The sequence below is a fragment of the Bos mutus genome, chromosome 5 (assembly GCF_027580195.1).
Source record: "Bos mutus isolate GX-2022 chromosome 5, NWIPB_WYAK_1.1, whole genome shotgun sequence".
In the NCBI taxonomy this organism is placed as follows: Eukaryota; Metazoa; Chordata; class Mammalia; order Artiodactyla; family Bovidae; genus Bos; species Bos mutus.
In genome coordinates this window covers 21,648,734-21,676,193 of record NC_091621.1, presented here as the reverse complement: position 1 = coordinate 21,676,193, position 27,460 = coordinate 21,648,734, and the positions used below count along the sequence as shown (strand labels likewise).

At 42.7% G+C, this 27,460-nt stretch overlaps 1 protein-coding gene across 1 annotated transcript in view; it reads left to right on the top strand.

Moving 5' to 3' along the window:
- Nucleotides 1–27,460, top strand: part of PPM1H (protein phosphatase, Mg2+/Mn2+ dependent 1H) — a 306,473-nt gene that overhangs the window by 96,042 nt on the left and 182,971 nt on the right. The window contains exon 2 of the mRNA XM_005886919.3: nt 6,946–7,111. Coding sequence (XP_005886981.2) covers nt 6,946–7,111 — 166 coding nt within the window. The remainder of the gene's footprint in view (nt 1–6,945; nt 7,112–27,460) is intronic.

The window sequence follows — 27,460 nt, the reverse complement described above, 5'->3', positions numbered from 1 at the left end:
ATTCACCTTAAAAAGAAACTTGTGGGCAAAAATTAAAATCCCAACCTGTGGGCTGAATGTGGCCCTTGAGACCCCAATTAGCAACCCTGATTGATCACTTCCCTTCATTAGCTGCCAACAGAACATGGGAACCAGGAGGTGTAAGATGTGTGATGGGAGAAGGTGTGTATGTGCTCTTTTCTCACCTGGGTTCATCCTGCCTTCTTGCTACTCTGCCTCCCCCACCTGTTGGTACTTAGCCACCTTCCAAAACATGAAAGCCAAACACCACAGAGAATTCCATTGCCTTCCATCCTTTCTCCTCTTTGGTAACACACTGGCTGTTAACTGCATGGACTGGTGTGACCTCCTGTTGTCCCTCCTTCCAGGACGTGACTGAAACCATCTGGGAGAAGCTATTATTCTTGATAGATGTTCCGGCTGTTTTTGCTGATGGCTATTATCAAAGGCTTAAATTCCTACTCAGAGCCATGGTTTTCTAGTAAACCAAGAATGAGAGGTTATTAATGCCCTTGGAGCTAGGAATTAAGTTGTCCTTATGTTCCAGCCAATCTGGGTGGTCAGTAACCATTTCAGACAATCACATGGAACATTGCCTATGAGGTTACCTCGAAAAGAGAATTTTAGTAATTGATTGCTATATTTCGTCTCCCATCAATGATTGATTTCCCACCCCTCCTCCTACAGCCTTTTGCTCATCTCAGTTGTATATGAATCAGCAATAGCTCGATTCACCTGATGGCCTTTTTAAAACACTTGTCCCTTCTTAACCAGTGTGATTACTGCATGTTAGCCATATTAACACTTCATGTAAACTTTTTAGCCTAAATGGTTCAGGCTCTTATTTCCTTTAAAAACAAAGCAAAAGCATAATACCAAGCGAAAAAAAGAGAAATCAAACCCAACCAAATTCTCTATTCAGTGGGTCTTGGGACCTGGCTGTCTCAGTCCGGGAGCCTGGGGAGAGATGGCGTGTGTGGGCAGATCTGGATGGGAATTTAGAATCATCACCCTACTAACTGCGTGGGTGCTTTCCTGTGTACAGAACATTGCATGGATTGAGTATTACCAGGACTTTGAGGAAAGCGCTCAGAGGAGCAGGCAGCCTTGCTCAAGAAAGGTCCCATGTTCTAGGAAGTGTCATACATATGCCACATGTAGTTACTGAGACCTGGAGGTGATTCTGTGCCCTTGAGGCTGGCAGAGGGACACTGACAGAAAGAAGAGGGAAGAAGAATTTCCCCTCAAACTCACACAACTGCATAAAGTCCTCTGGGCCCAACACAGGAGCACTTAGCTTGTGTTGGATATGTTATTATTAAATAGTAATATTGAGTACTCATTGTGCGCCAGGTACTGTTAAATACTTTTCATGCTAGGGCATTTTGTTTTAGTGTCTCTTCTATAATTGGAGGTAAGTGTTATTATCCCCATTTTAGAGACAGAAAGTAAGCTTACTGTGTCCGAGAGCACACAGCAAATTTGAACTTGGCCTTTCTGACCATTGTCTCTGTTGATGCCTCTGCGATGCCTCTGCTGAATACCTCATGGTCCCAAGGGGAACAGGTTGGTAATGAATGAATTGACACCCATGATGCGTGGGAATCCTCTGAAAACATACCAACTGTGACTCCCCATTGTGGTTTGATTGTCCTTGTAAATCCTGTTGAAAACAGTTCCATTGTGACTTCTGTGGACCAGTGGCTTCTGTGACGGGGGCTCACTTCTTGAGAAGAGTTGAGAATATTTACTCATCTGAATTTAGTGACAGGAACCTGTTGTGTCTGTTATATTATTAAGTGGATGTCCTTAAGGTCAAGGTTTTGAGCAGATGGGAAGGCAGATAACTTGATCATTGAATGGTTGCCATTAAAACCAGGACTTACCTGCTGAAATTTAGGTGGAGTTGATTTTTTTTTTTTTTTTGTGACTAGAGTATTTCACAAACAGAAAGAAGGAAAACAGGTTTTCCAAGTGTGTGATAGCAGCACAGAATGAATCACTTGTTCTTTTTACATCGTCTTCCACTGCTACGGTCTCATAGTCACATCTATGCCTGGTGTTCAGGTCATAGCTTCAAGTTGTGTCTGATACACACAGAGGATTTTGGACTTCCAGTCCTTAAAATTCCATATGTACCTGTTTTTACAAGGGGAAAAAAAATCTAGGTGTTTTGGTCCCATTGAAGGTAGACTGATGGGTTAATGCAATCCATGAATGACTCTAACTTTGTCATGGGTCTCCCAGGGCATGCATATCCTCATCTTCTAAGGGAAGAATAAACAGAGTGTAAACTTTCCACATTGAAGACATAGCAGCTAAAGTTGCTTTCATCCTCTCACAGTTCTCCGCCTTGAATGTTAGTCCTGACTTCAGAATTTCCCAGTTCTTCAGTTAAGATGACTAATATCTCCTCTCCCCAGAATGTATATTTTAGTAACTCCCAGAATTTAGCCCAAGAAGTACTGCTAAGAAACCGAGGTTTGCAGAAGTTAAGCGACTTGCCCAAGCACTCCACTGTCCAGTAGCTGTGACTTTAGAGCAGTGGTGGCCAACTCAGTCCACAAGAGGATTCCATGAGTTAATCACTACATGTGCTAATCAAATGCTAACAGCAGTCCTTGGCACATAATTAATTCTCAACAAATGTAAGATACTATTATTGCTCCACATCTAGGGAGTAGGCAGAGTTGAGTTCTGCATTCATTCTTTCAACAGATGCTTGTTGAGCACCTGCTGTGTGCTGTGTTCTGGGGGGATAGCCCATGGTCTTAACCATTGTGCTTTATTACCTCCAGTTTAATTTCAGGGAAGATGTTTTCCCCCTTTGTAGGCAATTGGAAAACAATGACACCAAAGAGATGATTCATGGCCCAGCAACATTTTTTTTGAGATCCTCAAAATAGGTATCATGGGTGAGTACTGCTTAGATAAAGAAAGCCTATCTCAAAGTCATTCTGGGTGATCTCAAGATAGTTCTGACTTTTTCCTGGAGCCTAGGACAAGAAGAGAATGTAGCTACTAATATAGCTACTCACATAAAAAATACTGTTGAATCTATTGACGGCATGATACGTCTCAACTCAGGAAAGTTTTTCTCAATTTACTTTTAGAGGAATTGGAGGTTTTATTTAAATTTAGTAAACAAAGCATTGGCCTTTGAAGAACAAAATGAAATATGTAAGTTGATAGAGATCAAGCTTTTTAAAGCCAAAGTTAATTGATAAGAATCAGGTCTTTCTACTAAAGCTGTAGAGTCAGGAATTTAAAATAATATGAAATATGAGATAACAGTTGTATGTGTGTGTGTGTTTTAATTTTATTTCTTTTGACTGCTATGGGTCTTTGTTGCAGAGCACAGGCTCTAGGCAAACAGGCTTCAGTAGTTACGGCCCATGGGCCCCATAGTTGTGGCTCCCAGGCTCTAGAGCAGAGCCCCATTAGTTGTGATGGATGGGCTTAGTTGCCCTGTGGCTTGTAAAATCTTCATGGATCAGGGATCGCACCCATGTCCCCTGCATGGGCAGGCAGACTCTTAACCACTGGACCACCAGGGGATCCAGCTGTATGTTTTAAAAAGGCAGTGGCTTTAAATTAATATGACTTTATCATCTGAGTAATAATCAGATATCTGACTGAATAGGCTTCCAGGGTTGGGGCTGCTGTCTTCTCTCTAGGTTGACCTTTCTAATATTTCATCAGTGTCATTCACAAGCTGTATTCACGTGAAATGGCAGAGGAAGTCCACCCTCGATTGTTCTTCACGGTTCCCCGGCTGTGATGAGTCATTGCAGGACAGCCCTTGCAACCAAGTGCTGATAAGAATAGGCACACAATAGGAAAATAAAACAGCCAAGAGCTGAAGGAGAAAGAGCTGGAACTCAGAAGAGTGTCCACAGCTCTGCTGTATTTAGCTCTTGTGACCTTGTGTAAGTTACAATCTTCCCTGTCCCTGGGTTTCTCATGCATAAAGTTTCTAGAGTCTCTTGCTGAAGTTAGGTCAACTTTGGAGTTTAATATCCACTAAGAAAGATGGGAGACACTGCACCTCCAGGGGACAGTGATTCATGATTTGTGTAATTATAGTAGCTTTGTTGATTGTTGGAAAAGAGCAGTGGCAGATGAGTCAGCCTGGCATGAGCTATTGGAGATCAGCGATGCTTTTTTTTGTTGGGGGAAAAAACCCAACTAAAGCATAAGTTTAGGTGCCAATGGTCAGGGTGATGCCAAGTTCCAGAAATAGAAGCTCGGATTTTGGTCAGAGGACAGTATGGAGGGGACGATGGTCATGGACTTGTTTTCCCAGCTGCACCTCCACCTTCAGCTTTCCCTGGGAAAGATGCTTGTGGGTGACCATGGGGGTGTAATGTCACCATCCACGCCACACATGTTGCTTGGGAGTCACTATCACTGACTGAGAGGAGGCAGGTGGTATTTTGAATGTCCTTCCTCTGCCTGGTTTGTTTCTCAAAAAATCTATGTGAAAGGAATACTCCAGTTAAATGCATGTATTAGGAGCTCCGGTGGCAAACCTCTGGACGAAACATGGGCTGCGCTAGAGACAAACAGATCGGAGCCATCCATTCTTTATCCTTCCTCTGGGTGCTTTCTCCAGTAGCCTTAGAAGCAGGAAGAGAATCCCCTTTCTCTCAAGCCTGGACCCAAGCTCACCTGATCTGCTATTCTCTGCTTCCTCACACAGTCTAGCAGGGCCTGCCACAGATTGATGCAAAGCTCTGTGTATTGGGTTGGCCAAAAAAGTTGTTCAGATTTTCCATAAGAAATCGGACTATGACTGAGTGACTAAGCACACACACACACCCCCAAGTTGGGCTGGGGGTCAAGGGAGGCCTGACTGAATTCCAGCTGCCGTACTTCCTGGCTATGGCACCTGGAGTAACTTACTTAGCTTGGGCAGTAAGCATAGTGGTACTAATAGTCTTATGCAGGTAGCCTGTGTCTTTAAGAATTGCATTGTATTCTGAAACGGTATGAAGATTTCCCCCTGCTCACAGGAGAGAGTGAAGGTGGGACCAAACACTAGACCTTGAACTCTTTCTCCCTTCTTCCTTGAGAGGGTGTGATAAACATCGGAGGCAAATTTGACCTCATAGAGATCAGCAGGGATCCCACCTCCTTGCACAGGACTGTTCCCACCCCACTAAGGACAAGGATTTTCAAACTCAATAAGCAACAATCTACTTTAAAAAAAAATCCTACACAAAACTGTCATGTGTAAAATGAGGATAAAAGACTTTTGTTTATAAAAATATACTTCAGTTGAAATTTATACTAAACTCAGTAAGAATGATGAAGCAGTTTCAATGAATAGAAATTTGAAATAGAGATAATAGATGACTTTTATGATTGTTTCCCTTTAACATACAGATAAGTAATTGCAAATGGTCGTTTAAAAAAAAAAAGATCTCCTTCCAATCTAGTGGTATCAGTCAGTTGAAGAGAAAAGATAGAAGGCTTATTTATTATGCCAAAGCTGCCCAAAATATGTAGACTAGCGTATATTTGTTTACATGTAAGAGATGGGAATGAACTTTTAAATTATTGCATTTTTTCCCCAAAATGCTTATACCTTTAAAAAATAAATTTAAAGTAAATGTGAAAACACCTGAAACACCTCCATAGAATTCCAGGGTTTGGTAGAAAACTGCTCAAAACACACTCCCTGAGGTCGTACAGTTCTCACATCTCAATTTGCTCTCTGTTTGCTGTTTGACTGTAGCATGTATGTGTTGGCTTACAGTTTTCAATACTGAAAGCCATTTGATATAAAAAAAATGGTGACATTTGAATAAGCTCTGCAGTCTGGCTGACAGTGCTGGATCAGAATCAGTTGCTCCTTTTGATGTTGTTCTTGAGTGATGGAAAATGTTGCTTTGGGGTAAGTTGGGTGAAGAGTGCTTGAGACTGTATACCATTTTTGCAGTTTACTCTGAGTTAATAATTCTTTCAGAATGTAAAACTGTTTAATAAAAGGTGTTTGAAAACAACCATCCTCTAATTAATCGTTAGGAGGGAGTACAAGACTAATAGAGTGATGTATACACCACACTTTCAGAGTGGATTTCCATCTATCTTACCTTATTAAAACAAAAGCATCTTTCTTTTTTTGCCACTGAGTCCTTATCCTCCACCCTCACTCTGCCATGTACTGTGACACTGTTGAAGTTTTGTAAAGAAAACACAGCAATGGCAAATCAAGGAGATCTCTCTTTCGGGAAAACTATTTTAGCTGCTGCTTCATTACTTAATAAGAAAATGGTGCTGAAACCCAAGAGTTCAGTCTGCAGGCACCTGATACACAAAAAAGCTTTATAAATGATGTAGCATGTTTTTCTGAAGCATTCCTATGCTCAAAACATTAGTAATTAGATCAAAGTAGTATCAACATGCCATGAGATCATAAGGCCACATGTACAAATCAGCGTGCCCTGCAGTCCATTGTGATGATGCCATGTAAGGAGTGTTATTCTACTGGAGAAAAGATAAAGGAGAGAAGATAAGTTTAAAAGAATAAACCTTTGATCCATTCACTTCTCTGTGTGTAAAGTGAAAGTGGTCATGAAATATACTTCTTTGTTCCCTAGGATTTTATAGTGTGCTGTAAATTACTGCTTTGTTCTTTGATAAGATTGGTGGAGGTTTTTGCTCTTTATCACTTGGAAAAATGCAGCGGAATTCCCTGAGCCAGACATCTATCTTCAGTGTAATTGGCAGAAGACTGATTATCTCGTGTGTTTTGACTAGAAATGGATTAGTGGGGTTGATCACAGTTATCAGACACCTGGAAAGGTGAACTGAGCTCTGAACAATGCTTCATCAAATGTTTTAACATGTGCTTATATAAGTCCACTGAAAAGTCTATTCACTCCACCAAGCTATGACATAGGGCGTTAGTCTGATCGGCTTTTCTGGCTTCTCCTCCAGGGTCATCAACGCTGGGAAGAGCACACACAATGAAGACCAAGCCAGCTGTGAGGTGCTCACTGTGAAGAAGAAAGCAGGGGCCATTACCTCAACCCCAAACAGGAACTCAGCTAAGAGACGGTCCTCGCTTCCCAACGGGGAGGGGCTGCAGCTGAAGGAGAACTCGGTAAGACTTTCCTTCACCCCCACTCTCGGGTGAGAAGAACCCACACACTCTGGCCCCACTGTGGAATGTTCAGAATGGAAAAGAGAAAAGCCACGGCCCAGTGTTTGTAGAGTGGTGGGTCTGGGCTCGGGGCATCACACTCACAGCAAAGGTGATACATGGGGTTCAGAAAAGCTGGTGTTTAAGTTCTCAGCACTTAGAGAAAATGCCCACATCATAGGAGTTTTGTTGCAAGAATTAGTATGTGTAGCGGTAGATGGTTTTAAAGAAGCACTTCCAGGTTTTTGTGAAGTTGGTCATCCTCAGAAGCCTCCCAGGAGGTGTGGAGTAACTCTAGCCGTCAGCTTGCAGCCCAGCTACGACTCTGCCCCTGTCCTCCCCTCACGTGTCCCTTAGAGTTGCACAGTTGGAGCCTGTGCTTGATGCTCTTCCAAATTAATATTTGTTTCAGTTGGCCCAAAGCCCTTGCATCCTATAGGGTGGCCCTCCAGACTGAATGCCCTGCTGACAGACCACAAAGCATTTCTCCTCTCTCCAGTTTCCGGAGACCAAAGCAGACATCCTTGGAAAGTTCTGAAGAAGCTCTTAGCAGAGTATAGGGAACAATCAGCACTGTGTCCACCATCAGGAGACATGAAACGGGATGACCCAGATGGGACTGTTTGTTCTAATGATCTTGAGGATATTTTTGTTTGTAAAGTTTTATAGGATTGTAAAGGATCTAGGAACCTGTCCTTAGTTGAAGTGATATTGTCTTGTTGCATTTATGCTTAGTGACTAAGAAGGGTACTCATTTATTTTTATTTTGTTAGCATTAGTTCAGCTTAGGGTTAAAAAACACAGTGACCTATGGAGACTCATCAGTTGTACTTGTTTCAAGGCAGAAGGAAGCACTGATTAGGCCTCTCCCAAAAAGGAAGAGTCGGGGACCCAGATGAGCAGGACAAAATAATAGTGGTTAAGTGCATGCGCTCTAGAGTAAGACAGTTCAAAGCAGTCTGTTGCGTAAAGCTATTCAGTTTAACAATGTGTGTGTGCTCAGTCCTGTCCAGTTCTTTCTGACCCCATGGACTGTAGCCACCAGACCCCTCTGTCCATGTGTGACCCCATAGACGGCAGCCCACCAGGGTCCCCATCCCCTGGGATTCTCCAGGCAAGAACACTGGAGTGGGTTGCCATTTCCTTCTCCAATGCATGAAAGTGAAAAGTGAAAGTGAAGTCGCTCAGTCGTGTCCGACTCTTAGCGACCCCATGGACCGCAGCCTACCAGGCTTCTCCATCCATGGGATTTTCCAGGCAAGAGTACTGGAGTGAGGTGCCATTGCCTTCTCCCAGGAGAGGCTAGTTAGAAGTATGAAATCCAACAGTCCATGCAAAGTCCTGAGCTGGTGTCATCATTAATAAATCCTTGATTGATGTTAGCGATTATTATCCTAAAGTCAGTTCCATTTCTGTAATCCTCTATGAATAATGCCCACTGAATTTTCATTCATTTTTAAATTGGAAATCACACAATTTTTTCCATACCTTCTTGATGGAATTATTTTTGAGGATTGAATTATTATGGAAAAGGGCTCAGAAAATGTGAGACATTAATGATAATTGGATATGGGTGCCAGTGACTTAATGTTGCTCTTTCCCCCGGCAATTCCTCTCTGCCACTGGGATATAAAGTGACTTCTGTAAAAATAAGACAGTGTTGACATCTGGCTGCAAGCCAGTTGATGATCGCATATTTCCTTGTTGCTAAGTTCCTCCTAGAAGTGGAGCCAGGAGTAACTATTTAACTTCCTTTCCTTAAGAACAGTGAAACCAGCACATAAGCACTTTAGAATGGAGCCAGGACACTCCTTCGTGATGGTTCATGTGGGGTCCATGCTCCTCTGGGAGGCAGCAAGGATATGCAGTGAAAAGCAGGCACATCTCAGCCTGTATTCCTGCCTTAGCCACAGCGGCTTCACGTCTATCTGCGCTGTATATTAGGCTTCTTATTAGAGTTCAAGGCAAGAGCTGTGTTGCCTTTTTTTTTTTTTAATTGTGGAAAAATACACATAAAGCTTACCATTTTAACCATTTTTAAGTGTACAGTTCAGTGGCATCAAATACATTCATATTGCTGTACAACCATCGGTATCATCCATCTCCTAAACCTTTCCATCATCCCAAACTGAAACTGTCCCCACTAAATACTAACTCCCCATTCCTTTCTCCCTTTCCCCTCCACCCCCTCCGGTCCCTGGCAACTACCATTCTATTTCCTGTCCCTGTGAATTTGGCTACTCCAAATACCTCCTATAAGTGGAATCATACAATTTTTGTCTTTTTGTAGTTGTCATATTCACTTATCATAATGTCCTCAGAGATCGTTCGTGTTGTAGAATGTGTCATAATCTTATTCCTTTTTGAGGCTGAATAATATTCTCTTGTATGTATACATGCCATTTTGTTTATGTCTTCATCATCGAGGGACCGTTGCTGTCATCTTTTGTCTATTATGAACGTTGCTGCTGTGAACGTGGGTGTTCAGTACCTGTTTGAGTCCCTGCTTTTGATTCTCTTGGATATATACCCAGAGTGGAATTGCTGAGTGATATGGTGGTTCTGGTCAGTAGTTTCAGGAGCTACCATACTGTTTGCCACAGCAGCTACACCATTTGACCTTCCCACCAGCAGTGCACAAGGGTTCCAATTTCTCTACATTTTTGCCAACACTTGTTAAATTCTGTTTTTCTGAAATAATAGCTACCCTAATGAGTGCAAAGTGCTATCTCATTTGTAGGTATATATTTCCCATGGTTAGTGATGTTGAGCATCTTTTCATGTACTTCTTACTGGCCACATACATCTTCTGAAAGGTCTGTTCACGTCCTTTGCCCATGTTAGAATTCGGTTGTCTGTTTTCGTTGTTGATGTTTGTGCTCTTTCTAAAACCTTGAAGAGCGTAGTCTCGTGTGCCAGATGACTCGTGAGCATGGGCTGTGTTGTAGGAACTGGATGCTGAGGATTCAGCAGGAAATAAACAGAGGACAGTCCCTCCCTACAGGGAGCTTGTGTTCTTTAAGGGAGGCAAACAAAACACATAGCATGGGCAGATAAGCACTCTGGAGAAAACAAAGTAGGGAAGCGGGAATAATAGGAAGTGTGAGGTGCAGGGGTGGTCAAAGGAGGTGTCAGGGGTGACGCTGGGGCAAAGACCTGAGAGCACAGCTTTTGGGAGGAAGAGCATCCTGACAACCCTCGGCAGCTGCAAGATCTGAGGCAGGACCAGGCCTGCCATTCTCAGGGATCAGCTAGGAGCCCATGCAGCTGGAACAGACATAGCAGAGCCTGGATTACAGACAATGGACTTCCCTGGCAGTCCAGTGGTTCGGACTGTGCACTTCCACTGCAGGGGGCTCGGGTTTAATCCCTGGTCAGGGAAGATGTCACATAGCATGACCAAAAAAAAAATTGGGTTGTAAGCAACACTGTCAGAAAGCTAATAGGGGAGAGAGGCAGTCTGGTAGGACCTCAGGGCTGTTATCAGGACTTTGGCTGCTATGCTGAATGAACAGTTTGCTAGCAGAGGTCACTAAATACACTGCTTAGAACAGGCTAGTGGTTTTTTCTATCTGAAGACATCCCATGACTCATATATGGTGGCACCGAGGAAAGGGCAGTGACAGTACAGGGCTCAATGCGAGAAAGCATCTGCAGAACACAAGTGAGCTAGGTCTCCGCCTTCCCCCTGTGATTCTCATCCTTCACTCAGTAAATGTGTGCTGAGCTCTGAGTCCACACACTGGGACCTTGGGACTGAGGAGATGGATTCAGGACAGTCCCTGCCCTCCTTGAGTAGAGATGCGGAGACAGGAGAGGAAGCCTTCCTGAAGAAGTGATATTTGCCCTGTTGTGCTGAAAATTGAATAGGAATTAACCAAGCACATAAGAGAAAGGGGAGCTCCTGATGGAGGGAGTGAGCATGTGCAGAGCTAGGCTGGCGTGGGAGCAGTGGGGCATGGCTTTCTGTGTCGGGGGCAAGTGTAGTTGCTTGGAGGGGTATAAGACCAGAGCAGTGAGCAGCGTTCACAGCTGAGAGTCACTCAGTGCCCTGAAAAACTGGACTTCTAAAGAATGACTTTAGACCAGGGTGTAACAGACTCATGATAGTGGGGAGGCTGACTTGAAAGGACTAGGGGAGCACGCCTAGAAGCTGGGACACTTAGAAGTCTGGCTCATGCAGAAATCTGAATGAGAAATGATGAAGCTCCAAATAAAGCAGTGTAAGAGCAAAGGCGTCAAGAAGCAACAATTAGAACCAGATGTGGACAATGGACGTGAAACAACAATTTTGAACGGTTCAAAATTGGGAAAGGAATATGAAAAAGGCTGCATATTGTCACCCTGTTTATTTAACTTATATGCAGAGTACATCATGTGAAATGCCGGGCTGGATGAATCACAAGCTGGAATCAAGATTGCTGGGAGAAATATCAACAACCTCAGATATGCAGATGATACCACTCTAACCTTGACAGCATATTAAAAAGCAGAGACATTACTTTGCCAACAAAGGTCCATCTAGTCAAAGTCATGGTTTTTTCCAGTAGTCAAGTATAGATGTGAGAGTGGGACTATAAAGAAAGCTAAGCTCCAAAAAATTGACGCTTTTGAACTGTGGTGTTGAGGAAGACTCTTGAGGGTCCCTTGGACTGCAAGGAGATCCAACCAGTCCATCCTAAAGGAAATCGGTCCTGAATATTCATTGGAAGGACTAATGCTGAAACTGAAACTCCAATAATTTGGCCACTAATGTGAAGAACTAACTCACTGGAAAAGACCCTGATGCTGGGAAAGATTGAAGGAGGGAGAAGGGGATGACAGAGGATGAGATGGTTGGATGGCATCACCGACTCAATGGACATGAGTTTGAGTAAGCTCCTGGAGTTGTTGATGGACAGGGAAGCCTGGTGTGCTGCAGTCCATGGGGTCGCAAAGAGGCAGACACGGCTGAGCAACTGAACTTCACCGGCCACTTTAATGGCAGAAAGTGAAGAGAAACTAAAGAGCTCTTAATGGCAGTGAAAGAGGAGAGTGAAAAAACTGCCTTAAAACTCAACATTCAAAAAACTAAGATCATGGCATCCGGTCCCATCACTTCATGGCAAATAGGAGAAAAAGTGGAAACAGTGACAGATTTTATTTTCTTGGGCTCCAAAATCACTGCAGATAGTGACTGCATCCATGAAATTAAAAGGCACTTGCTACTTGGAAGGAAGTTCAGTTCAGTTCAGTTGCTCAGTCGTGTCCGACTCTTTGCGACCCCATGAATCGCAGCATGCCAGACCTCCCGGCCCATCACCAACTCCCGGAGTTCACCCAGACTCACGTCCATCGAGTCAGTGATGCCATTGAGCCATCTCATCCTCTGTCGTCCCCTTCACCTCCTGCCCCCAATCCCTCCCAGCATCAGAGTCTTTTCCAGTGAGTCAACTCTTCACATGAGGTGGCCAAAGTACTGGAGTTTCAGCTTCAGCATCATTCCTTCCAAAGAAATCCCAGGGCTGATCTCCTTCAGAAAGGACTGGTTGGATCTCCTTGCAGTCCAAGGGATTCTCAAGAGTCTTCTCCAACACCACAGTTCAAAAGCATCAATTCTTCGGTGCTCAGCCTTCTTCACAGTCCAACTCTCACATCCATACATGACCACAGGAAAAACCATAGCCTTGACTAGACGGACCTTTGTTGCCAAAGTAATGGCTCTGCCTTTGAATATGCTATCTAGGTTGGTCATAACTTTCCTTCCAAGGAGTAAGCGTCTTTTAATTTCATGGCTGCAATCACCATCTGCAGTGATTTTGGAGCCCAAAAATAAAGTCTGACAGTTTCCACTGTTTCCCCATCTATTTCCCATGAAGTGATGGGACCGGATGCCATGATCTTCATTTTCTGAATATTGAGCTTTAAGCCAACTTTTTCACTCTCCTCTTTCACTTTCATCAAGAGGCTTTTTAGTTCCTCTTCACTTTCTGCCATAAGGGTGGTGTCATCTGCGTATCTGAGGTTATTGATGTTTCTCCTGGCAATCTTGATTCCAGCTTGTGTTATGGCTAATTTAGACAGCATATTAAAAAACAAAGATATCACTTTGCCGACAAAAGCTCCATATAGTCAAAGCTCTGGTTTTTCCAGTAGTCATGTATGGATGTGAGAGTTGGACCATAAAAAAGGCTGAGTGCTGAAGAATTGGTGCTTTTGAACTGTGGTGTTGGAGAAGTTGAGAGTCCTTTGGACCACAAGGAGATCAAACCAGTCAATCCTAAAGGGAATACCCTGAATATTCATTGGAAGGATTGATGCTGAAGCTGAAACTCCAATACTTTGGCCACCTGATACAAAGAACTGACTCATTGGAAAAGACCCTGATGCTGGGAAAGATTGAAAGCAAAAGGACAACCGGGCAGTGGAGGATGAAATGGTTTAATAGCATCACCAACTCAGTTCAGTTCAGTCACTCAGTTGTGTCCAGCTCTTTGTGACTCCATGAACCACAGCACGCCAGGCCTCCCTGTCCATCACCAACTCCCAGAGTTCACCCAAACCCATGTCCATTGAGTCGGTGATGCCATCCAACCATCTCATTCTCTGTCGTCCCCTTCTCCTCCTGCCCTCAATCTTTCCCAGCACCAGGGTCTTGTCAAATGAGTCAGCTCTTCGCATCAGGTGGCCAAAGTATTGGAGTTTCAACTTCAACATCAATCCTACCAATGAACACCCAGGACTGATCTACTTTAGGATGCACTGGTTGGATCTCCTTGCAGTCCAAGGGACTCTCAAGAGCCTTCTCCAACACCACAGTTCAAAAGCAACAAATCTTCGGTCCTCAGCTTTCTTCACAGTCCAACTCTCACATCCACACATGACCACTGAAAAAACCATAGCCTTGATTAGATGGACCTTTGTTGACAAAGTAATGTGTCTGCTTTTTAATATGCTATCCAGGTTGGTCATAACTTTCCTTCCAAGGAGTAAGCGTCTTTTAATTTCATGGCTGCAATCACCATCTGCAGTGATTTTGGAGCCCAAAAAAATAAAGTCTGACAGTTTCCACTGTTTCCCCATCTATTTCCCATGAAGTGATGGGACCGGATGCCATGATCTTCATTTTCTGAATATTGAGCTTTAAGCCAACTTTTTCACTCTCCTCTTTCACTTTCATCAAGAGGCTTTTTAGTTCCTCTTCACTTTCTGCCATAAGGGTGGTGTCATCTGCGTATCTGAGGTTATTGATGTTTCTCCTGGCAATCTTGATTCCAGCTTGTGTTATGGCTAATTTAGACAGCATATTAAAAAACAAAGATATCACTTTGCCGACAAAAGCTCCATATAGTCAAAGCTCTGGTTTTTCCAGTAGTCATGTATGGATGTGAGAGTTGGACCATAAAAAAGGCTGAGTGCTGAAGAATTGGTGCTTTTGAACTGTGGTGTTGGAGAAGTTGAGAGTCCTTTGGACCACAAGGAGATCAAACCAGTCAATCCTAAAGGGAATACCCTGAATATTCATTGGAAGGATTGATGCTGAAGCTGAAACTCCAATACTTTGGCCACCTGATACAAAGAACTGACTCATTGGAAAAGACCCTGATGCTGGGAAAGATTGAAAGCAAAAGGACAACCGGGCAGTGGAGGATGAAATGGTTTAATAGCATCACCAACTCAGTTCAGTTCAGTCACTCAGTTGTGTCCAGCTCTTTGTGACTCCATGAACCACAGCACGCCAGGCCTCCCTGTCCATCACCAACTCCCAGAGTTCACCCAAACCCATGTCCATTGAGTCGGTGATGCCATCCAACCATCTCATTCTCTGTCGTCCCCTTCTCCTCCTGCCCTCAATCTTTCCCAGCACCAGGGTCTTGTCAAATGAGTCAGCTCTTCGCATCAGGTGGCCAAAGTATTGGAGTTTCAACTTCAACATCAATCCTACCAATGAACACCCAGGACTGATCTACTTTAGGATGCACTGGTTGGATCTCCTTGCAGTCCAAGGGACTCTCAAGAGCCTTCTCCAACACCACAGTTCAAAAGCAACAAATCTTCGGTCCTCAGCTTTCTTCACAGTCCAACTCTCACATCCACACATGACCACTGAAAAAACCATAGCCTTGACTAGATGGACCTTTGTTGACAAAGTAATGTGTCTGCTTTTTAATATGCTATCCAGGTTGGTCATAACTTTCCTTCCAAGGAGTAAGCGTCTTTTAATTTCATGGCTGCAGTCACCATCTGCAGTGATTTTGGAGCCCAGAAAAATAAAGTCAGCCACTGTTTCCACTGTTTCCCCATCTATTTCCCATGAAGTGATGGGACCAGATGCCATGATCTTAGTTTTCTGAATGTTGAGCTTTAAGCCAACTTTTTCACTCTCCACTTTCACTTTCATCAAGAGGCTCTTTAGTTCCTCTTCACTTTCTGCCATAAGGGTGGTGTCATCTGCATATCTGAGGTGATTGATATTTCTCCCAGCAATCTTGATTCCAACCTGTGCTTCTTCCAGCCCAGCGTTTCTCATGATGTACTCTGCATATAAGTTAAATAAGCAGGGTGACAACATACAGCCTTGACGTACTCCTTTTCCTATTTGGAACCAGTCTGTTGTTCCATGTTCAGTTCTAACTGTTGCTTCCTGACCTGCATACAGGTTTCTCAAGAGGCAGGTTAAGTGGTCTAGTATTCCCATCTCTTTCAGAATTTTCCACAGTTTATTGTGATCCACACAGTCAAAGGCTCCGGCATAGTCAATAAAGCAGAAATAGATGTTTCTTCTGGAACTTTCTTGCTTTTTCAGTGATCCAGCAGATGTTGGCAATTTGATCTCTGGTTCCTCTGCCTTTTCTAAAACCAGCTTGAACATCTGGACGTTCACAGTTCACATATTGCTGAAGTCTGGCTTGGAGAATTTTAAGCATTACTTTACTAGCATGTGAGATGAGTGCAATTGTGTGGTAGTTTGACCAACTCATTGGACATTAATTTGAGCAAACTCCAGGAAGGAAGTGAAACCTGGCATGCTGCAGTCCATGGGGTTGCAAACAGTCAGACATGACTTAGTGGTTGAACACATGAGAGCAAAGGACGGGCTCAAAAGAGATGATATGAGAGGTATGTTGTGGTGACATGGTGACAAATTGTGTGGTACAGGGAGAGTGGGAGACCCCAGGTCTCAGCCACTGGGTGCTGGTCCTTGAAAGTGGATCCCTGGAGCAGGAACAGATTCAAGGTGAAGGGATGGGCATAAATGGCAACTTGACTTTTGAGGATGCTAAATTTGCAGTGGGGAATGTTTTGTAGGAAGAGAGAAGGAGAGAAGGAATTGGAGAGAAGGAATTGGAGTTTGGGAGTAAGTCTTGGGAAGCTTAGAATTCAGGAGTTACAAGTTCAAAGATATTCCAAGAAGAGAGAGGAGTTGTCAGGAGCAGAAGTAACTATGACGTGGACCACAGAGGTCAAGAAAGATAAGGATGAAAAAAGGGGCAAATATTATTATAAGCAAGAAGTGGGGCAACAGGATAAAGTGACATCATTATTTCATTTGCAGACAGTTTACAGACATGAGGATGGTGATAGGAAGATGCCTGGGCTCTCTCCAGAATACATGTGATGAATTTCTCCCTCCTTTGCCGACCTCTTCATCCCCAGTAAATTTCATGAAGTCAGAATAAGTCAAAATAAGTATTTCCACAAGACTTCATGTGTAACATCACCCTCATCTTACTTGGAGATTGAAAAAAGCCTAAAATTTTCTGTAAAATTACATTAGAGTCCCCATGAAAAAAGAAATTATCATAGGAGTTTTTTATGTTAAAAACATCAAAAAAGTGGAGGGAGGGGAGGACTTCCTTGGCGGTCTAATAGTTAAGACTCTACCCTTCCACTGTCTCTGGTGCCATGCAGTGCAACAAAAAACCAGGGGGTTGGGGTGGAGGGGACGGGATACATCAGTGATGTGCACAGCAATTCAGCAGAAGCGTGACTTTATATTTGATGATGTAGGGTAGTTGGGTAGCAGTGAGATGGTTAATTCTCACTACAGATAATTATTGATTAGGATAAAGATTTTAAGACAATTTTAGTTTTTTTAAAACTTTTTATTTTATATTGGAGTATAGGAGATTAGCAATATTGTGATAGTTTCAGGTGTACAGTAAAGTGATTCAGTGATATATATACACATATATCTATTGATTTTAAAATTCTTTTTGCATTTAGTTTGTTACAGAATGTTAAGCAGAGTTCTCTGTGCTATATACTAGGCTTTTGTTATCCATTTTGCATATTTAAATTTACATATTTAAACATAAACATTTATAGTATTTAATTTTACATATTTAAAATGGATAACCAACAAAAAGCAGCTGTATACAGGGAACTCTGCTTAATACCTTGTAACAACCTAAATGCAAAAAGAATTTGAAAAAGAAGAGATACCTGTGTATGTTTAACTGAACTGCTTTGTTGTACACCTGAAACTAACATTGTTAAACCACTATCAGTTCAGTTCAGACGCTCAGTCGTGTCCGACTCTTTGTGACCCCATGAACCACAGTACTCCAGGCCTCCCTGTCCATCACCAACTCCTGGAGTCTACCCAAACTCGTGTACATTGAGTCAGTAATGCCATCTAACCATCTCATCCTCTATCGTCCCCTTCTCCTCCTGCCTTCAATCCTTCCCAACATGAGTGTCTTTTCAAATGAGTCAGCTCTTCACATCAAAATATTGGCCAAAATATTGGACTTTCAGCTTCAGCATCAGTCCTTCCAATGAACACCCAGGACTGATTTCCTTTAGGATGGACTGGTTGTATCTCCTGGTAGTCCAAGGGACTCTCAAGAGCCTTCTCCAACACCACAGTTCAAAAGCATCAATTCTTTGGCATTCAGCTTTCTTTATAGTCCAAGTCTCACATCCACACATGACTGCTGGAAAAACCATAGCCTTGACTAGACGGACCTTTGTTGATAAAGTAATGTCTCTGCTTTTTAAGATGCTGTCTAGGTTGGTGGTAACTTTCCTTCCAAGGAGTAAGCGTCTTTTAATTTCATGGCTGCAGTCACCATCTGCAGTGATTTTGGAGCCCAGAAAAGTAAAGTCAGGCACTGTTTCCACTGTTTCCCCATCTATTTATCATGAAGTGATGGGATCAGATGCCATGATCTTAGTTTTCTGAATGTTGAGCTGTAAGCCAACTTTTTCACTCTCCTCTTTCACTTTCCTCAAGAGGCTCTTTAATTCTTCTTCACTTTCTGCCATAAGGGTGGTGTCATCTGCATATCTGAGGTGATTGATATTTCTCCAGGGAATCTTGATTCCAGCTTGTGCTTCATCCAGCCCAGTGTTTCTCATGATGTACTCTGCATATAAGTTAAATAAGCAGGGCGACAGTATACAGCCTTGATGTACTCCTTTTCCTATTTGGAACCAGTCTGTTGTTCTATGTCCAGTTCTAACTGTTGCTCCCTGACTTGCATACAGGTTTCTCAAGAGGCAGGTCAGGTGGTCTGGTATTGCCATCTCTTTCAGAATTTTCCACAGTTTATTGTGATCCACACAGTCAACGGCTTTGGCATAGTCAATAAAGCAGAAATAGATATTTTTCTGGAACTCTCTTGCTTTTTCAATGATCCAGTGAATGTTGGCAATTTGATCTCTGGTTCCTCTGCCTTTTCTAAAACTAATTTGAACATCTGGAAGTTCATGGTTCACACATTGCTGAAGCCTCGCTTGGAGAATTTTGAGCATTACTTTATTAGTGTGTGAAATGAGTGCAATTGTGCGGTAGTTTGAGCATTCTTTCGCATTGCCTTTCTTTGGGATTGGATTCAGGTTCCATCTAAATATAAAGGAAAATGTCAAAGGCAGAAGAAGCCTTGTTCGGAAAAGTCATAAAATTTGGAAGGGATAAAGGAAAAGATTTTCAAGGTGTTGAAAGCACAGATTTTCAATCTGTGCTATAGATTTGTAGCTTGAAGAAATGCAAGGGAATATGGTGAATTATTTATTCTTCCTTAACCAGTTTTTTAAAATTTATAGTTTAGTGATATAATTAGTGAAATAAAGAAATAAACATTTTCTCTTTTGAGAAATAGAGAAGTTTTGAGATCTCAGGATATGAAGTGGATGTGAAACAGAGAAGGATGTTTTCTGTGACAGGTTAGGGATGAGCTTTACCTCTTCCTGCATCACATTGGGTTCTAGGTGTATGAAGAAACTTTCGCCCAGCGTCAGGCAAGTAGGAAAGCGATACTCTGTGGCAATATGCAGTCCTGTCAACATTCCTACACCTCTGACTGTTTGTTTAGGGACATAGGGTGTGTGGCTTGGGAAGAAGAAAATCTAGAATGCCAGCATTTCTGAAAGACACGGTCATCCCTTACAGAAGATGTTGTAAGCTCTTTGAGGGTAACAACCTCTTCCCCCATATCCTCCCTCCTGTTTCCCACTTTATTTGTTTAATTGAAGGATAATTGCATTACAGACATTTGTGGTTTTCTGTCATACATCAACAAGAATCAGATATAGGTACACTGAAGCCTTTTAAATTTACCCGATCATGATTTGTGGGATCTAATCACCATTACTAAGTTTTCTTTCCTGCCGGGTCCAGCCCCAGTGGATCCAGGGAAATTCAAAGGAGAGACGGCGTCAGCAAATACACTGGCTTTAATTAAATGTTAATTAGAGATATAAAGAGTAATAGAATAAGGATAGCTCAGTAGGAAAATTCAGTGGAGAAAAGAGCTGAATAACTTGGTTTATGTGGAAAGCTAATAAAATTCCAAAATAAGGAATTTACATCACCTACGTAGGCCACAGGCGTCCTCCCGTTCTCCCAAAGGAGAGGAGACACTAAGGCCTCCCTGGTCAGATCTTAGAAGCCCAGGCATAATTAGTAGGCTTGACGAGCCTCCACGTTCCAGATGGGGATTCAGCCAGAAGGTGACAAAAAGAACGACATGGGGAGACCAGTCTTTTGAGGAACTGATCCCATTTCTTTATTTTCTAGGGTCTGTTTTTATACACTGAGATGTTATACAAAAGTCACATGGGGTCAGCAGTCCTGACTTTAATAAAAGTCAGGTGCTTTATACAAATGTATACGAAGGTCTTAGGGGTGTTACATCATCTTCTGGCCAGGGGGCCTGCTAACAATTTATGACCCTCTCCTTGTGACAGTGGTCAGTCAACCAGAACACTTATTTCTCCAGGGGTGATTATTTTTTAAAACAGACGCCACCTTCCGAAGGTACCGGATAAAGTTACATTCCTATAGGGTGAGGGTGTAGTGGGTTTTAATTAAGGAAAGAATTTACTTAGCCTAAGGTCCAGTGTGATTAATATCAAAGGTTAATACTTATTTCTTCTATATATTCATTAATGTGTATAAGGGCAGGGGATGTGGAGACTTAGCAGCAAACATTGGCTCAACAAATGAAAAACCCTTCACCAATACAATTTCTAATCAGCCCACTCTACTATACTAATAGTTTTCTAACTTCTCTAAAGAACCTGTTTTTAGAAGGTTTAAAGCATCTCGTGCCTCTCATGGTTGGGAGGCTGTGAACAATCACATGTGGCCAGACAAGCCTGTCAGGCAGGCTAGAGAACCTTCAGAGGAGTTTGTAGGTTGAAACACTCCTATCACGCCCAGGAATTATTATTAACTGGAGCTCTAAGTTAACTCCTTCTCTGAAAGAGGTGATGGGGGACAGCCCCCCGTAAAGTCAGAGGTGTAGGTGAGAGCACAAAGTAGTAAAGTAGGCAGGCTCTGGTTTTGGGGGTAGATGCTCGAGAATTTCCAGAGGGACTCCTGAGGCTCGATCCCGCCTTTGCATATGTCAAGCCTCCTTCCTCATGACCTTTGCCACGGGTGGAGGTCCTCACACTGGCTCCCGGCACTTTCTTTTAATTTGAAAGGTGTTATTGTTGTTTGTTGTTCAGTTGCTCAGTTAGTCCGACTCTTTGCGACCCCATGGACTGCAGCACACCAGGTTTCCCTGTCCGCCATCTCCCGGAGCTTGCTCAAACTCATGTCCATTGAGTCAATGATGCCATCCAACCATCTCATCCTTTGTCTTCTCCTTCTCCTCCTGCCTTCGATCTTTCCCAGCATCAGGGTCTTTTCCATTGAGTTGGCTCTTAGCGTCATGTGGCCAAAGTATTGGAGCTTCAGTTTCAGCATCAGTCCTTCCAATGAATATTCAGGACTGATTTCCTTTAGGATTGCCTGGTTTGATCTCCTTGCAGTCCAAGGGACTCTCAAGAGTCTTCTCCAGCACCACAGTTCAAAAACATCAATTCTTCGGCACTCAGCCTTCTTTATGGTTCAACTCTCATATCCATACATGACTACTAGAAAAACCATAGCTTTGACTATATGGATCTTTGTTGGCAAATTAATGTCTCTGCATTTTAATATGCTGCCTAGGTTTGTCATAGCTTTCTTTCAAGGAGCAGGCATCTTTTAAGTTCATGGCTGCAGTCACCATCTACAGTGATTTTGGAGCCCAAGAAAATAAAATCTGTCTCTGTTTCCATTGTTTCCCCATCTATTTGCCATAAAGTGATGGGACCAGATGCCATTATCTTTGTTTTTTGAATTTTGAGTTTTAAGCCAGCTTTTTTACTTTCCTTTTTCATCTGCATCAAAAGACTCTTTAGTTCCTTTTAGCTTTCTGCTATAAGGGTGGTATCATCTGCATATCTGAAATTATTGATATTTCTCCCTGAATTTTTATTTCAGCTTGTGCTTCATCCAGCCTGGCATTTCTCATGATATACTCTGCATATAAGTTAAATAATGGTAACAGTATACAGCCTTGATGTAGTCCTTTCCCAATTTGGAACAAGTTTATTGTTCCATATCCAGTTCTAGCTGTTGTTTCTTGACCTGCATACAAGTTTCTCAGGAGGCAGGTGAAATGGTCTGGTATTTTCTATGGTTTACTGTGATCCACAGAGTCAAAGGCTTTAGCATAGTCAGTGAAGCAGAAGTAGATGTTTTTCTGGAATTCTCTTGCTTTTTCTATGATCTAATGGATGTTTGCAATTTGATGTCTGGTTTCTCTGCCTTTTCTAAATCCAGCTTGAACATCTGGAAGTTCTCCATTCACATACTCTTGAGGCCTAGCTTGGAGAATTTTGAGCATTACTTTGCTTGTGTATGACATGAGTGCAATTGTGCATTAGTTTGAACATTCTTTGGCATTGCCCTTCTTTGGAATTGGAATGAAAAACTGACCTTTTCCTTTCCTGTGGCCACTGCTGTTTTCCAAGTTTGCTGGCATAATTGAGTGCAGCACTTTGACAGCATTATGCAGCTGACTTGAAATAGCTCAACTGGAATTTCATCATCTCCACTAGCTTTGTTCGTAGTGATGCTTCCTAAGACCCACTTGACTTCACACTCCAGGGTGTCTGGCTCTAGGTAAGTGATCACACCATCATGGTTGTCTGAGTCATTAAGATCTCTTTTGTATAGTTCTTCTGTGTATTGTTGCCACCTCTTCTTAATATCTTCTGCTTCTGTTAGGTCCATACCTTTTCTGTCCTTTACTCTGCCCATCTTTGCATGAAATGTTCCCTTGGTATCTCTTAATTTTCTTGAAGAGATCTCTAGTCCTTCTCATTCTATTGTTTTCATCTATTTCTTTGCATTGATTACTGAGGAAGGCTTTTTTTTTTAAATTTATTTACTTGGAGGCTAATTACTTTACAATATTGTAGTGGTTTTTACCATACATTGACATTAATCAGCCATGGGTGTACATGTGTTCCCCATCCTGAACCTTCCTCCCACCTCCCTCCCCATCCCCTCTCTCAGAGTCGTCCCAGTACATCAGCCTTGAGCTCCCTGTCTCATGCATCGAACCTGAACTGGCGATCTGTTTCACATATGGTAATATACATGTTTCAGTGCTATTCTCTCAGATCATCCCACCCTCGACTTCCCCCACAGAGTCCAAAAGTCTGTTCTTTATAGCTGTGTCTGTTTTGCTGTCTTGCATATAGGTTCATCGTTACCGTCTTTCTAAATTCCATATATATGCATTAATATACTGTATTGGTCTTTTTCTTTCTGATTTACTTCACTCTGTATAATAGGCTCCAGTTTCATCCACCTCATTAGAACTGATCCACATGCGTTCTTTTTAATAGCTGAGTAATATTCCATCATGTATATGTACCACAGTTTTCTTATCCATTTGTCTGACGATGGACATCTAGGTTGCTTCCATGTCCTAGCTGTTGTAAACAGTGCTGTGATGAACACTGGGGTACACGTGTCTCTTTTCATTTCTGGTTTCTTCAGTGTGTATGCCCAGTAGTGGGATTGCTGGGTCATAAGACAGTTCTGTTTCCAGTTTTTTAAGGAATCTCCACACTGTTCTCCAGAGTGGCTGTACTAGTTTGCCTTCCCACCAACAGTGTAAGAGGGTTCCCTTTTCTTCACACCCTCTCCAGCATTTATTGTTTGTAGACTTTTGGATCGCAGCCATTCTATTGTGCTTGATTTGTGGTTGAGTTGTGGTTTTGATTTGCATTTCTCTGATAAGAGTGATGTTGAGCATCTTTTCATGTGTTTGTTAGCCATCTGTATGTCTTTGGAGAAATGTCTGTTTAGTTCTTTGGTCAAAATGGATTAAAGATCTAAATGTAAGACCAGAAACTATAAAACTCCTAGAGGAAAACATAGGCAAAACACTCTCTGACATAAATCACAGCAGGATCCTCTATGACCCACCTCCCAGAGTAATGGAAATAAAAGCAAAAATAAGCAAATGGGACCTAATTAAACTTAAAAGCTTTTGTACAGTGAAGGAAACTATAAGCAAGGTGAAAAGACAACCTTCAGAATGGGGGAAAATAATAGCAAGTGAAGCAACTGACAAAGAATTAATCTCAAAAATATACAAGCAGCTCATGGAGCTCAATACCAGAAAAATAAATGACCCAATCAAAAAATGAGGAAGACTTTCTTATCTCTCCTTGCTATTCTTTGGAACTCTGCATTCAAATGGGTACATCTTTCCTTTTCTCCTTTGCCTTTAGCTTCTCTTTTTTTCTCAGCTATTTTTAAGCCCTCCTCAGACAACCATTTTGCCTTTTTCCATTTCTTTTTCTTGGGGACAGTTTTGATCACTACCTCCTGAATAGTGTTACAAACCTCCATCCATAGTTCTTCAGGCTATCAGATCTAATTCCTTTAATCTATTTGTCACTTCCACTGTGTAAATCCTAAGGAATTTGATTTAGGTCATATCTGAATGGCCTACTGGTTTTCCCTATTTTCTTCAATTTAAGTCTGAATTTTGGAATAAGGAGTTCATGATCTGAGCCACAGTCAGCTCCTGGTCTTGTTTTTGCTGACTGTATAGAGCTTCTCTATCTTTGGCTGCAAAGAATATCATCAGTCTGATTTCGGTGTTGACCATCTGGTGATGTCCATGTGTAAAGTTATCTCTTGTGTTGTTGGAAAAGGGTGTTTGCTATGACCAGTGCATTCTCTTGGCAAAACTCTGTTATCCTTTGCCCTGCTTCATTCTGTACTCCAAGGCCAAACTTGTCTGTTACTCCAGGTATCTTTTGACTTCCTACTTTTGCATTCCAGTCCCCTATGATGAAAAGGACATTTCTTTTGGTTAGTTCTAGATGGTCTTATAGGTCTTCATAGAACTGTTCAACTTCAGCTTCTTAAGCATTAGTAATTGGGACATAGACTTGGATTACTGAGATACTGAATGGTTTGCCTTTGAAACAAGCAAAGATGATTCTGTCATTTTTGAGATTGCATCCAAGTACTGCATTTCAGACTCTCTTGTTGACTATGAGGGCTACTCCATTTCTTCTAATGGATTCTTGCTGACAGTAGTAGATATAATAGTCAACTGAATTAAATTTGCCTTGATTCATGGACCTAACATTCCAGGTTCCTATGCAATATTGTTCTTTACAGCATCAGACTTTACTTTCATCACCAGACACATCCACAACTGGGCATTGTTTCCACTTTGGCTTAACCTCTTTGTTCCTTCTGGAGCTATTTCTCTGCTTTTGTCCAGTAGCATATTGGGCACCTACCAACCTGGGGAGTTCCTCTTTCAGTGTCCTATCTTTTTGCCTTTTCATGCTGTTCATGGGGTTCTCAAAGCAAGAATGCTGAAGTGGTTTGCCCTTCTTTCTCCAGTGGTCCACGTTTTTTCAGAACTCTCCACCGTAACCCATCCATCTTGGGTGACCCTACAGGGCATGACTCATAGTTTCGTTCAGTTAGACAAGGCTGTGGTCCATGTGATCAGTTTGGTTAGTTTTCTGTGATTGTGGTTTTCATTCTATCTGCCGTCTGATGGATAAGGATAAGAGGCTTATGGAAGCTTCCTGATGGGAGAGAGTGACTGTGGGAGAGACTGGGTCTTGTTCTGTTATGGGGGGCCATGCTCAGTAAATCTTTAATCAAATTTTCTGCTGATGGGTGGGGCTGTGTTCCCTCTTTGTAGTTCACCTGAGGCCAAACTATGGCCACCGCTTTCAGAAGGACTTATGTGAGCATGCTGCAGCTGCCAGGACTGTTGTAGTCAGTGCCCCTGACTGTTGACCCACACCTCTGCCAGAGACTCCCAGATACTCACAGGCAAGTCTGTCAGTCTCCTGTGGGGCCGCTGCTCCTTTCTCCTGGGTCCTGGTGAGCACAAGGCTTTGTTTGTGTCCTCCCAAGAGTCTGTTCCCCCAGTCCTGTGGAACTTCGTAATCAAATCCCACCGGCCTTCAAAGTCAAATTCCCTGGGGATTCTCAGCCCTTTTGCTGGATCCCCAGGTTGGGGAATCTGCTGTGGGCCCTAGAAATTCTGCAGCAGTTGGGAGGACTTCTTTGGTATCATTGTTCTCCAGATTGTGGGTTGTCTACTCAATGGTTCTATAGTGGCACTAATGGTGACCTCCTCTAAGAGGTTATGCCACATGCCATGCCTCCTAGGTCTGCTGAAGCCAGAGCCCCTGTCTCCGTGGCAGGCCACTACTGAGCCCTGCCTCCACAGGAGACACTCAAAGGCAGGTCTGACTCATTCTCTTTTGGGGGTCATTGCTCCTTTCCCTGGGTCCTGGTATGCACAAGCTTGTTTGTGCCCTCTAAGCGTCTCTGATGGGTCTGAGGTTTGATTCTAAACTTGATTTCGCTCCTCCTGCCATCTTGTTGGGGCTTCTCCTTTGCCCTTGGATGTGGGGTATGTTTTTTTGGTGGGATCCAACATTCTCCTGTTGATGGTTGTTCAGCAGCTAGTTGCAATTTTGATGTTCTCACAGGAGAAGATGAACGGACGTCCTTCTACTGTACCATCTTGCCAGTATTTTCTGAAAGGTGTTAAGAAGTTTTTATTTATTGTACTGATTGCCACCTGCCCGTGAAGACAGCTTTTCCAAGAGCTTTTGTTTTTCAGTTCCTTAGTCATTCTAGGAATGAAGTAAAGAGAGGAAGATAGCAGATGACTTCTCTGAGGAGGGAGAGAGAGTCTACTCTTGAGGGCATCATATAACCTTGTATTAAGTTAAGAAACCCCTGCCCTTATGTAAGATGTGTGGCCATAACCAGGACAGTTTCCCCTCACATCTGACTGCCTGTTTTGGAATCAATCGTTTTGGGCTTCAGATGAGACCTGTGGACACATGCATTCTAAGTCTTATTTCCTCCAGAGCCTCCTTATGTTGTTTAATTTAATGAAAACACATCAGCGTATGTGCTTTCAGTGTCTGTTAGTTCAGTGTCTAATTACAATAACAGGAGATGGCTATGTCCGCATCATGGCCAGGCTCATCAGCAGGGGAGAGGAAAGCTGATTATCTTTCTCAGCAGAGGATGGGGCAGCACTGTGGGAATTCCAGGCAAATAGGATCAAACTGGGGATGGGGAGAGAGAGGAAGGAAATGAGAAGGGCCATTTCAACTTTCTGGAGTGAAGATTTGTTGTTCTTTTCATCTGTTTTCTGTGAGAAGCCCTCGGTCACCCCCAAGAGCATTAAGTGAAGGTGTCCCGTGGTTCCACAGAGGCAGCGTTTCTGGGGTGTTTGGCCACATTTGGCAGTCTGCTTCCTGCAACAATGTCAGCTATAAAAAACCACAGGAGCAGCCTTCGGTTTCTGTCATTGGGTTTATTACTCTAAAATTTCCCTCTCAATTAAGGTCTTTGTTCTGAGTGTGTCAAGAAAAACATAACCTTTGCATTTATCTACTTAGATATTTTTTTCAAAGTAAGAGTGCCATGGTTTCTCTCAAAAGTCTTATCTCTTGGTTCCAGGGATTAGAATTCTTGCCCAGTGATTA